The sequence below is a fragment of the Ruditapes philippinarum genome, unplaced genomic scaffold (genome assembly GCF_026571515.1).
Source record: "Ruditapes philippinarum isolate M1 unplaced genomic scaffold, ASM2657151v2 ctg6653_1_1_1_1, whole genome shotgun sequence".
Lineage (NCBI taxonomy): Eukaryota > Metazoa > Mollusca > Bivalvia > Venerida > Veneridae > Ruditapes > Ruditapes philippinarum.
In genome coordinates, this window is record NW_026860564.1 from 38,415 (window position 1) to 50,836 (window position 12,422).

A 12,422-nucleotide genomic window follows, 5' to 3' on the forward strand; every position below is an offset into this window, starting at 1 on the left:
CTTTTGTGAAATGGTTTTCACCTGCTTTGAAATTGGAACAGTCTGTTTAAAGTTTAAGGTATTTTAGTATAATAATATAAAGATAGAGACACCAAACGTATAAAGCCTCAGGCCAGACTTCATGGGTGTGCAGCCAGTCTTGCCCATAGCTGGTGGCAAAGGCTAATTATTATTACTTCCTGAAGCCCACTATATCTTAATATTATGTCAAATAACAAAAAGCTTTTTAAAGGGAGAACATTTCTATCTGAGAAGTGTCAATACAAAATTTGAGATTCAGTGCACAGATTAAAGCAAAACATAACTTATGATACTATATACATTGGTGCTCGTAACTTAATCAGTGTAAATAATTTTCATTTTAAAAAACAAATATACATATATCTGATGTTTGACCTCTGACCTTTTTTTACAGGAAATGAAGGCTATAGATCCTATCATGGCTGACATTTTGGTTGGTACCTGGCTGTTCTTGTCTGCGGTTCTCTGCCTGAACCTTCTTATTGCCTTGTTTTCTGATACATTCCAAAGGTAAGTTTATATAATACTTAGATTATGAAAAGGTATAGTACGCGGGCTTAGCGCAAAACGGTTGTAACTCAATTTAAGCAAATTTTTTAGGAGCATGAAAAAACTTTTTAAAACTTTTGTTAATGAATAAAAATGTTTCATTTTAGGAAAATATATACATTTTAGTTAAGGAATTAGAAACAAAATAAGACAAAAGAAGCAAATTATTTTTGAAAAAAGATATTTGAATAAGTTCAAGTTACAACCGTTTTGCAAATAAAATTTTGATAATTTGTTACATATTTTTTTGTGCAAAAGGGTAGTATCTCAAGTTACAACTGTTTTCCGCACAAATTTTGAGCAATTTTAATTATTTTCTTTGTGCAAAACGGAAGTATCTCAAACTCACATCTTATTTATAGGATGTAATAATTGGATAAAATAAAACATTACTTCTAAATCACATAAAATACATGTAGCCATTATAAAATAAGATTATAATATGTGCAAAGTCATGTTTAGAATGAATAAAAAATAATGAAAGTAAGAATAATCAGTAAAAGTTTGAAGAGAATGAATGTCCTCAATAGAGAATAATATAGCCTATCCACTTTATTTAAAAATATGTTATGGATAAGCTAAAATTAATTTTTATGGTAATTATAAATTCATATGCTATTCTATAGAATGGTATAAATGCTATCTTAGGCACATGTACATGTATTTCAAAATAAAAAGTAAGGTTAGCCACCCTTTGCAGCTGCTGGCATTTAATCCTTTAAATACCCCCAATTGATATTATTAAATTACGGACCTTCAATTTTAGTGAAATAATTCAAAATCTTTTAGATTTCAAAATGTTTTAAAGGGATAATTATGCTCGGGCTCTGATCTTTACTGGTTGCATGATAGAATGTTGACACCATTTGCAGTTTAAGACGTTTAGTAAGCTGTAATTTTTGAAAAATATTTGTTTGGAAATATGAAGAAGACACCATTACAACTTGAATACAAGGTCCTCATAATGTGTTTGACTTAAAGCTACGTCTCACTGACATCACTGCAGAGCCCTGGTAGACGTCCGGGGTGATTCGGGCTCTTAGTAACCGGGAACAACCGGGGTAACATCCGTTACACACTGCCGACAACATCTGGGATGACTTGGGAACATCCGGCATTCGACCCTGGAATGGAATAAAATATACTCCTTAATATCACCACCAGGGGGGTCCTGGATGATCCGGGGGAAGTAAAGCTCTTGCGGCTTCTCAGGCCCATGGATCTACTTGAAACCTTAGCTCTCCGGGAATAACCAGGGTTACACCAAGGGGAAGCACCGTACTAGACTTCCGGCACAAACCGGGGATGATCTGGGGTTATATACCAGTAAAGCCCCGGTGAATGCTGGCAGAGTCGGTAAATTGGAAGTCCAAGGAGCCGGCGAGCCCTGGAGGATACGATGGGCTACGGTTGAATCCAGGTAGAGCTTCCATCAAAGCCCGGTTCATTTCAAAAAATCCAAAAATTTTGCGATATTCACTTTGTTTTGTTTTAAAACCCTTTGCATTTCCCCTTTTCTATCCAGTATGGCATAAGGATTTTTCAGAAATATCAATGAATTAACTTGTTTCTGGAACAATAGAATAATATTTAAAATAAAAATTATGTTTCAATGTTAATCTTTTCGTAGCGTTTAATTTTCAATCTACAGGGGTCTGCCTGGATCGACCGGGAAGCAACTGTATTAACCGAGCTTCACCTGGGGCTCTGCCTGGATGGTCCGGGAGCGCATCCTGGCTTGGTTAGTTGGGAATACCATAGTGGCTGCGGGGTTGTGTGACTGCAACAATAATTTCCCCCGGATTGTCCGGATATACTGGTAACCTTACCGGGTTGGTCCTGGGCTCTGCGGAGTAAGTGAGACACAGCTTAAAAAATTGATGGGTGCTGATAAATCAATTTCTACTTGTTATACCTTTCAATTTCATTTATAATAAATTACATGTACTTTGTCATTCTAGAAGTTCATAAAAAATAGAATACCTTTAAATTACATCAGCCCACTGACCAGTTCTCATTAACTTGCAGAAGTTTACATCTATATCCCAAAAAATTTTTTCTTTTACTTCTGGGCATATTTTGGGGGGGTTGGTTATATTGTGTCCAACAGTATTGTTCTTGGTATCATCTTCATTAACTTTCATAAAGGTCATTGAATAAACAGCTTGTATCAAACGAATATATTGATAATATTTGTTATCTTCACATGTCAGTAGGTGAGGTATATTTGTATAGATGCCGAGGGGCTACTGATCTGAAGGTCTCTGGTTTGATTCTAACCAACACTGCGTTATGAATTCACATTTTTTTGTGTTTTTTTTTTTATTATTATAAGCAAGAATTGAATTAATTTTGAAAATGTTTTAATATATCTACTTTTTTAGGAGAACCTTTTAAGTAAGGCTGCCCACGTTTTACAATTTTTTGTAAATGTTTACACGATTGCTAAGAACGAAAACGATACCGTTTTTAAACGGTTTGGTACCTCTATGTACTATACACCATGTTTTTGAGTCGCCAATGATGTCTTTCTTTCTATTTTTAATACATGTACAAATAAAGAATGTGCAGGGCTCATCACAATTGAGTCAGACAAATTTTTTGGCATTGTAACCCATAATTCTGTGTGGAGGGTTGTAAACACCATTTTCCGTTTGTTTACTTTTGGAATAAACCACTAGAACCATGATTCAGGCAATGATAAAAGAAATTTTGTAAGAAATACAGTCATTTTATTAAACGGTAACAATATCGCAAACGGTTTAGAATGAAAATATTACGAATCCGTTTAAACGTTAATCGTGGGGGCCCTTTACTTTTAAGTAGTGTGGTGTTTCCTTTTTTTTTTATCAAGATGACTTGTTATTCGTAAGTACTCTGACATACGGACGTTGGGGAACAATCGTAATTTTTCTTAGAACGCATATTTTTCAATGGTTTCTTGGTGACATAATGCAAACGTATATGGTTTTAGCGCATACAACTACAGATGTAGTTAATATAAAGTACAACAGATAGAATACAACAAAAAAAAAATGATTTGCACAAGTTTTAATTTAGCCAGAAGGAGAGAAGGGCAATTTTAAAATTAAAAGAAAAAAGTGGCTGAACAGGATTTGAACCTACGATTTTATAATGTCTATAATATTTGAAGCAATGTCTTAATTACTGCTTGCGCTAAGAGGGATTCTTAATTAAGACCATTTAACAACTCGTTTATTATTAGTTATAAAGATTGTTTGTCAGGGTTATATATGGCCCTATATAAACCGCTATATTTGTAGGGGCGGGGTTTATATTGCAACACGCCGTTTATATACCGCCATAATATTATTACCTGTCAACAATCTTTATAACGAATTTATAATACAGCAAGCATTATTTTTTAGAGAAAAAAGTAAGATGTTTTTATGAATCGACAGCTGACGAGCCGTGTATATAAAACTATATATAAATGTTCACGATTATCCAATGAAAAGCGACGTTACAAACATGCAGTATTATAAACATTCATTAAGATTAAGTAGATCAAAGTTTTACGGAATTTACTGGCTAGGGGGTCAAATGAAGAGTGCATGGTCAATATGTTTGGAAAAAAAAAAAATAGTCCCTGTCTGTCTTTAGTGGGGAAAAATTTTTTTTTAAAAAAAAAACTGCTGAATGTCTGTAAAAAGGAAAATTTTTCCCTGCTTTTTATTTGGAAAAAAATTCAAATCAAACAATCAATTAAAGAACTAAAATTTGGGGTGCTACAGTCAAAAAAACCTAACTGAAGGGCACAGGTATCAGGCTGGCCCCGGGTCTAACTTGTGGGGAAGAACTTACATTTTTGTTAAAAAAGTCAAGGGGTTTCAACTTCATAGATTGGGTCAAAAAAAAACTAAAAAGAATTAAAATGGATTTTATAATAATTTAAAAAATGGTCCCCCCTTAAATTGGGGCTTACCCCGAATTTGGATTAGGTTTAAATGGATTCTTTTTTGGTAATTCACATTTTTTTGGGATAGAAACTTTTAAAAAAAACTTCATTTAAACTCAATAGTTTTTTCTATTTCCGTTTCAAGGCAGTGTATTTTATTTTTTTTTTAAGTATTTATTTTCTTTCAAAGGTTTAACAATGGCTTGGTTCCTGCACTTTTTTCCCCTTTCCTTCTCAGTTTTCCTATTTTTTTAATGTGTTTTTTCTTATATTTTGGGGAATAACCCCCCCCTCCCCCCTTTTAATTTTTCCATATCCCTTTTGTTCTTTTTTTTTTAATTATACCCCTTTTCATATACATGGTATTTTTCTAACCCTTCACAATAATAAATTTAAATGGTTTTTTTAAATGTAAATGCTTTAAAAAAAAAGAAAAAAGGTGACAAAGTAATTAATTTTTCATAAAAAAAGCAAAAAATTAAACAAACCTGGCAGTATTGATCCACAAAAAACTAATCATGTACTGTTTTTTTTCAAAAATTTCAAAAGATAAAAAATTGTTAGGTAAATTTCCATGAGTAACTTTCTTGATAAGAACACTAAAATTTAGAAGCTTTGAGAAATAAAAATAAAAGCATTTCTGAAGCATTATGGGTCTGAGCTAGGTGGCCTTGACATACCTTCCATGAACAGACTTTGTGCCTGCAACAATTTAAGTTTTGCTACTATGAGCATAAACTGAAGATACTCTGAATTAAATCTACATGTACTTGCATTATTTTTCAAAATATGGGAACGTTTGTCTGCCCTGTAAAAATAAGTGTGGCGCTAATTTTCGACCCATAAGGGGCTAAATCTGTCCGCCTTGTTATTTTATAAACTGTTTGTGTTTTTGAGGTGGGGGGGGGGGGAATATGGACATTTGTCCTTCAATATATATTTGAAAAGTTATTTCATTTACTTAATATCAAACAATTGCTGATTGTGGCAGTGGATATTTTCATTTATTGGAATTAATTTATGAGATTAAACTATAGTGTAATATACATTTAAGAATTTCATGAAGATAATATAAAATCACAATTTAGTTGGATTTTTTACCAATATTTAAGGTTTATTAGATATATTAAAACAAAAAATCTTTTCTACTGTCTTTAAATCCTCCTTTTCATGTGATGATTCCACTAAGACAAACAGAATGCTAATTTACTTCCATTGCACTATCAGAATTTTCAGCGCAAAAAGGTTGTAACTTGAGATACAACCCTTTTGCGCTGAAAATTAAGAGCAATTTGAGATACAACCTTTTGACAAATATTGATTTAACTTGTTAATTTTCAGAATCCATTTAAAATACTTACTGAGGATATGCATAACCACAAAACACATTGAAAATGTTAAAAATGTTATTTTGTGGAAAAAAGTGAGTTACAACCGTTTTGCGCTAAGCCCACGAGTAGTTAATAAACCATTGTCTGACAATTTCAAAAACAAAAACTTTCTTGAATGCAGGTTAGAATAAGCCCCAAGGACTGAAAATGCATATTGTGTATTTTCTTGTCTTCACTTGTCTAAATATTATAGTTATTATCAGCTAGATATTTCAGATGAATCAAAGATTGTTCAAATTCAAATGACTATTAAAAATCATCTACATGTATAATTATTTCATTGCAAAAATTTTTATAGAAAATACCGTTTTATTTTGTACCTTTTAGAGTATATGATAACGCACGTGCCAATGCGGTAATGCAGAAAGCTGTCATGATTTTGTCATTCTGGGAAGGTATGAGTCCCGAAACACGTAACAAATTCCTTGATCATATATCAAATACCTGTGCACCGTTCAAGGAGTATTACGATGATGATATGACGGAAAGTGATGACGCTGATCTGAAGAAAGTAACGATACAAATAAAGGTAACAATAATTGCGATACTTTTAAATTACCTATTACAACTATTTTAAATGGTTCAGGTTTTGTAATGTGTTCCTCTCATATTATTTACTGTTGTCATCAACTATTATTACTAATAAGGGCAGGTTTTGCCACCAATATAGAGCTAAGCCGGCTGTTCACCAGGCTCCACACTATTGGCTGATTAAATTTCATCTTTATATCCCCTAAGTTTATTATTGACTGTTCCAAAAATAGAATATGAACTAGTCCATTTAAGAAATTTAGCAGGTTAAAGGTTAAGGAAACGAGACACACTTGTAAGATTACCTGATGGTATTTATAAATCAATAAAATACATCTACCATATTTACATTCAATCTCAGCAGTTAATTGAAGTCCACTGGAGTCAAAAAAAAAACTTAAACAAACAATAAATGTTTCTTTTATTCAGTACTGGTATAGAAAATGTATGCTCATTATTTTTTTCTTTCTGATGAACTTCTGTCTTTGAATCTAGACTAAGAATAATTTTTCAGGAACAACTAGATGAAATGAAAGAAAAGTGGGACGATCAGTTTGGATCCGGGGATGACAAAACAGCTCTGGTGAGTACAGCCTTGTTAAGATAATTGGATGTTTACATTTGCACTGCATAGAAATACCCAAACAACTAGTTATAACAAATAAAAATGTTTAAACAGGTATAAATTGATTAAAGCAGTGGATGATTGAAATTCAGACATTCTGAAAGAACACAGTTTTATGAATACGTTGTGTTCATAAAGAAATTAAAATATTAGTTACACATCTAATTTAATTATCTTTTTGCTCAGTTAAATGCCTAGAATATCTTAAATTCATATTCTTGTTCTAAAGTATTTATTGATTAAAGCAGTGGGTCCTTGAAATTCAGACATTCTGAAAGAACACAGTTTTGTGAATATGTTGTGTTCATACACAAATTAAAATATTAGTTACACATCTACTTTAATTATCTTTTTGCTCAGTTAAATGCCTAGAATATCCTAAATTCATATTGGTGTTCTAAAGTATTTATTGATTTTTTTCGTAGCCAATAAGTTGGTATATTAGGTGCTTCAATTTGCCCCTGTGGGAAAATTACTTTTTTGTCAAAAATATTGAAGAGACACACTAAAAAAAATCTAGAATAACTTAAAAACTTAATAGTTCAAAATCTTAACTAACAAATAAATAACATTCATTTAAGACCAAATATGGGAATTCTTTCAGTTTTGCATGTAGCATCTTTGGAATATATTCCAAACATATGTAGCTTTCAGGCCATCCTGGTAGCATATCTGAAACTGAGGTGTTAAAGCCGTATTTTAAGATGTTTTTACTTTTTAAATTCAAACTTTATCAGTTGAATAAAATTCATTTTTTTAACATTTATAATTTACACAGTTAAATGAGGTAAGTACTGTGTTCACTGTTAATGTTTACCATTCAAGTTGGAGTTGACTGTAGCATGCTAGATCTGTAATATCACTGAAAATGGTTACTGTTATATTCTTACAATGTGAAATTATTTTAATATCACAATTTAATTTTCCACTTTTCCTTTTAAAAAAAGTATTTCAGTTCAAGATTATCATGCTTTTATATACACTTAACCACTTAACACTAAGACACCTGTGTTAGAAATTTATAAAAAAAAAATCTTCCACAAGACTGACATATATAAAATACAACATTTTTCTTTTGTATTAAATCCAATATTAATAACAAAGGTCTGGGACATATACAAGTTACTGACATTTTATGAGGCTAGACTGTTTGAATGAGATTTTGCTAGTCATGATACATCATAGCAAAAAGAAAAATAAATTCCAATTGAGGTATCTGGTACATTTTAGCTTCCCATGATTTTTTTTTAGACATTTAAACCTTCATCAAGTCAGCTGCCTTTCATGCTTATACATGCCCAATTTGTGAAAGAATTTTGTTTCAGGACTTACCTGAGATATGGTTGCACATGGGCAGTTCGCTTCAGTATAATTATGCTTAAAAAAGCTTATCCCTCTGCCTGCACAATTATAATATTCAGATAACCAGCAGTCAAAATAAGTAATATTTAAAAGGTTTTATGTCTTGCCATGTGTTTCCCTGTTATATTCACCAAAAAAATATCAATCCCAAACCAGTTCACATTTAGAATAAACCATGCAGTATTTATGCTTCATGTTCTGTATTGAAGTTGAATCTTAAAACATTGATTTAAAAAACAAAAAAACAACAAAAAACAATTATTTCTACGGCAATAAAGTGTGTCATAATGTGTCTTGTTTCATGATTGCAGGTTTCATGATACAATGTCTTTTTTTCATAAATACATGAAAAATTCAGCACAGTCATAATGTAATTTGATATATTTGAATTTTCTTTTAGTTTTCATGAAATAAACAGTTTTCTTGATCATCAAATGCAAATTTGTCTTGCATATAATGAAACTTCTTTTATCATCATTAATTGAGCTGCACCATGACAAAACCAACATTGTACGTTTGCGACCAGCATGGATCCAGACCAGCCTGCACATCCGCACAGTCTGATCAGGATCCATGCTGTTCCCTTACCAACCTCATAACAAGTACAGAAACTGATAGCGAACAGCATGGATCCTGATCAGACTACGTGGATGCGCAGGCTGGCATGGATCCATGCTGGTCGCAAACGCACTATGTTGGCTTTGTCATGGCTTGGCTTAATTGAGTTTAGCCTTACAGGAACATTAGGTGATAAGCCTTTGCCATTATTATAGAATAAGGCCAGCTTGCACTTTTGTGAAGTCTGACCATTCTCTATACTGTTGACTGACTTTAAATTTTAAATTTTCATTTTGATATCCCCGAAATTGATAATGAACAGATCCAAAAATGAAAGCTGGACAAGTCCATTTAAGAAATTAAGCAGATAAAACCTTTAAATTAGTTCAGTTATTAGAATTAGAGAGATAGGTACATGTGGATAGTTTTCAGAATGTTAAAACAAGTTCTGGTAAATAAATCCTAAGTCTCCTATATTTGTAAAAAAAACTGTTAGAGAGCAACAGGGAGGAAGAGAGAAAGTTCTCGGCATGCCAGAATGAATTTTAGGAATTAATTTCAGTAATTTTTTGCTCGGCAGTTTTATTTTGTATTACAATACATGGTTATGATATGTTTATAATAACATTATATTAAAGAAATTAAAGTGATCAATGATTTTAATTAAACCATTAGGGGCCAAAAAAATCATATTTTGTTATTTTATCAATGCATATTAACTTAAAAGGTATGGTATATGTTTTTTCTTGTTCTGTTACAGGAGGAGCTTCAAGAAGAGGATCTGCCTAAAACTGATAGCAAGGGAAAAATGATGACTACACAAAAGTTTGAAAGTGAAATTGAAAACTTACGTGATGAGATTAGAATGGGACTTCTGGAATTACAAAAACAACAAAATCATATGATGCAAAAGTTTAAACAAGACATGAAAATGGTGAAATCTCTGATATTAGATTTGTCGGGGCAGGGTTCAGGAGGTCAGGGTGGAGATGGGGGCGGAGTTGGGGGTGGAAATGGAGGTGGAATGGGGATGGGTCCAGGGCAGTACATGCAGCCTGCAGATATAGTGACAGCAGATGGAATGATGATGCTACCAGGGTATTACCAGCAGATGGCACCTGGTGTTGTGGTGTCATCTCAAGAGTAAGTTGAGGTTTGAATTTTTTACCACCAAAGCCTTAGCGCACCTGATTTTTGTTAAAACATTTCAAAACTGGCTTCTTTTTTTTTCAAACCTACATATCATATTAGTTCATTATATGGATTAAGCAGCTTAAGATATAACGGGTAAAGTCCCTGATTCTATGTTGTCTTGTAATGTTATCTCATCTTGCAACTCAGTTTTCATGATAAAATTTCTTTAAACCAGTAGCTTCTTATTATATAATTGACATTTTAAGATATATTTATATTTTTGTAGTACCACCCCTAGACCACACACTGGAAAGAAAAAGAAGAGAAAACAGAAAATGGCAGCCGGGGAAGTTGCTGATCAATTGGTTCATGTAGAAGACCAAAGTCCTGTCCGTCCCAGGTCAGCTGGTACTGGTAAGTAACTTTCTGTTCTACTCACCTAAGCTGCATTGTTGGCATATCACTTTGTTTAAAGTTTTACATGCAACTTCCTGTATAACTCCATATCTCAGTATTCAGTAAAGATTTTTGCTTGAAATTTTTGTCTTTGAGGTCAGTGCCCAGCTTCTACAAATTTAGCTTGGATTTTGACTGAACTGTGACCCTTTGTGAACTTAACGGGTAAAAATTTTGGTTGCCTTATAAGTCTTCAAAACTACTGAAGGTGTTCACTTGAAGGCTTGACATAATATATCTTTGGGTTTATTTACAAGACCTATAACCTGGTCTTGTATTTTGAATGAAATCTTCCTTTTTGTGAATTTCTACATTATTCAGACCCCTTTGTTCTATTAATAAGCACTGAGAATAGACAAGCAAACAGGGAGCACACTGGCAGCTTTTGTTTTCTAATTAAACTGATTGGAAGATTTGCTTGAATTCCATTTTATTCAAAATGTTTGAAGTTGGGTTGTTTTTTTCCCCTGGCATTTAGTTGAGCGGAGCATTTACTTGTTTTTTGAGATAATCTAACATGACTTTAAACAGTAATTTCATGATGTCCTTCATATTATAGGTATATTTGCTCCAAGCCCATCTCTACAAGAACCAATAGTTGAAGTTTCTACGCAAGGTGATTTTTCAACAGATGATATATTTAGTACAGACGTACTACCACGATCTGTAAGTATAAATTGTAAATTGTCCTCTGAGTGAAATAATGGTATCAGCATCTTAATTATTAAAGATCTTAATTATTAAAGATAAATTTTGATTGGGTTTTACTTCACACCAACACAATATAGGTCAAATAGCTTCTTTACAGCTTTACTGGTGGAGGAAGACCCCTGGTGCCCCTCTGTGGTTTATTTTAAGCACAAATCAAGTCCAGTTGTGCATATCATAAGCATTTTCAAGCTCTATGACTTTTGCTAGAGTTGTGGCCCTTATTTTTTTTAGATTGATAATTATTACTTTTTCCATATCACAGAAAAACACCCAAACACCCATACAGTCAATTTACAATTCCAACAAATTGTCCAATCATCCTTCAATACAACTGCTGAACTGGCTTGTACTTTTTGGCAATGATTGAAAAAAATAATGATTTTCAAAACCTATAATGTATACCGGTATATGTGTACACTTTTAGCCATGTTTGTTAAGATAATAATCATTGTATGAAATTTATTATTTCAGGCATATGACGCTGATCATTCAACAGCCTGATTTCACAGCAAAGTTTAACAGACTGGTGCAAAACTGTCTCCATTATATATAGACTATAGAATTAATAGACTGGCAAACATCATGTCATACATGTCATAAAGTTAAAATATATGATATCATAAAGTTGAATAATTATGACATTGTAAAGTTAAATATGGCATCATAAAGTATAACTTTTGTCATCATAAGTCAAATATGTCATCATAAAGTCAAAAATATGACATAATAAATTCAAAAATATGACATCATGAACTTAAATATGGCATCATAAAGTTAAATATGGCATCATAAAGTCAAAAATACGACATTATAAATTCAGAAATATGACATCAAGTCATCATAATGTCAAATATGACATCATAAAGTTAAAAAAAAGACATGATAAAATGACAAAATGTAACATGACATTGTAACAATTTAAATGTTACTTTAAAATTTGTAATAATATAACATCATATCAAAACATAATATGACAACATAAAGTTGCAATATTTTATGACAACAACAAGATATTGCATAACATAATATGATTGGTTTAGTTGCTTCCAATGCACATACAGAATTTTTTTGCATTTTTTGGAAGTGAATTAAATTTTTTTTTGTCTGTGTAGGAAAGATTTGTTTTGGACAAAACAAAAAAGTTTTTTTGCCAAAAGAAATACAA

The 12,422-nt window shown here is 32.2% G+C and overlaps 1 protein-coding gene across 7 annotated transcripts in view; it reads left to right on the forward strand.

Annotated features, from left to right (window-relative positions):
* Positions 1–12,089, forward strand: part of LOC132760627 (uncharacterized) — a 34,712-nt gene extending 22,623 nt beyond the window's left edge. For all 7 annotated transcript variants that reach the window (XM_060752639.1, XM_060752640.1, XM_060752642.1 and 4 more), the window contains 7 exons: positions 416–531; positions 6,208–6,409; positions 6,926–6,994; positions 9,717–10,099; positions 10,377–10,504; positions 11,106–11,212; positions 11,729–12,089. In XM_060752639.1, coding sequence (XP_060608622.1) covers positions 416–531; positions 6,208–6,409; positions 6,926–6,994; positions 9,717–10,099; positions 10,377–10,504; positions 11,106–11,212; positions 11,729–11,758 — 1,035 coding nt within the window. In that variant the 3' untranslated portion in view covers positions 11,759–12,089. The remainder of the gene's footprint in view (positions 1–415; positions 532–6,207; positions 6,410–6,925; positions 6,995–9,716; positions 10,100–10,376; positions 10,505–11,105; positions 11,213–11,728) is intronic.
* Positions 12,090–12,422: the final 333 nt, after the last annotated feature.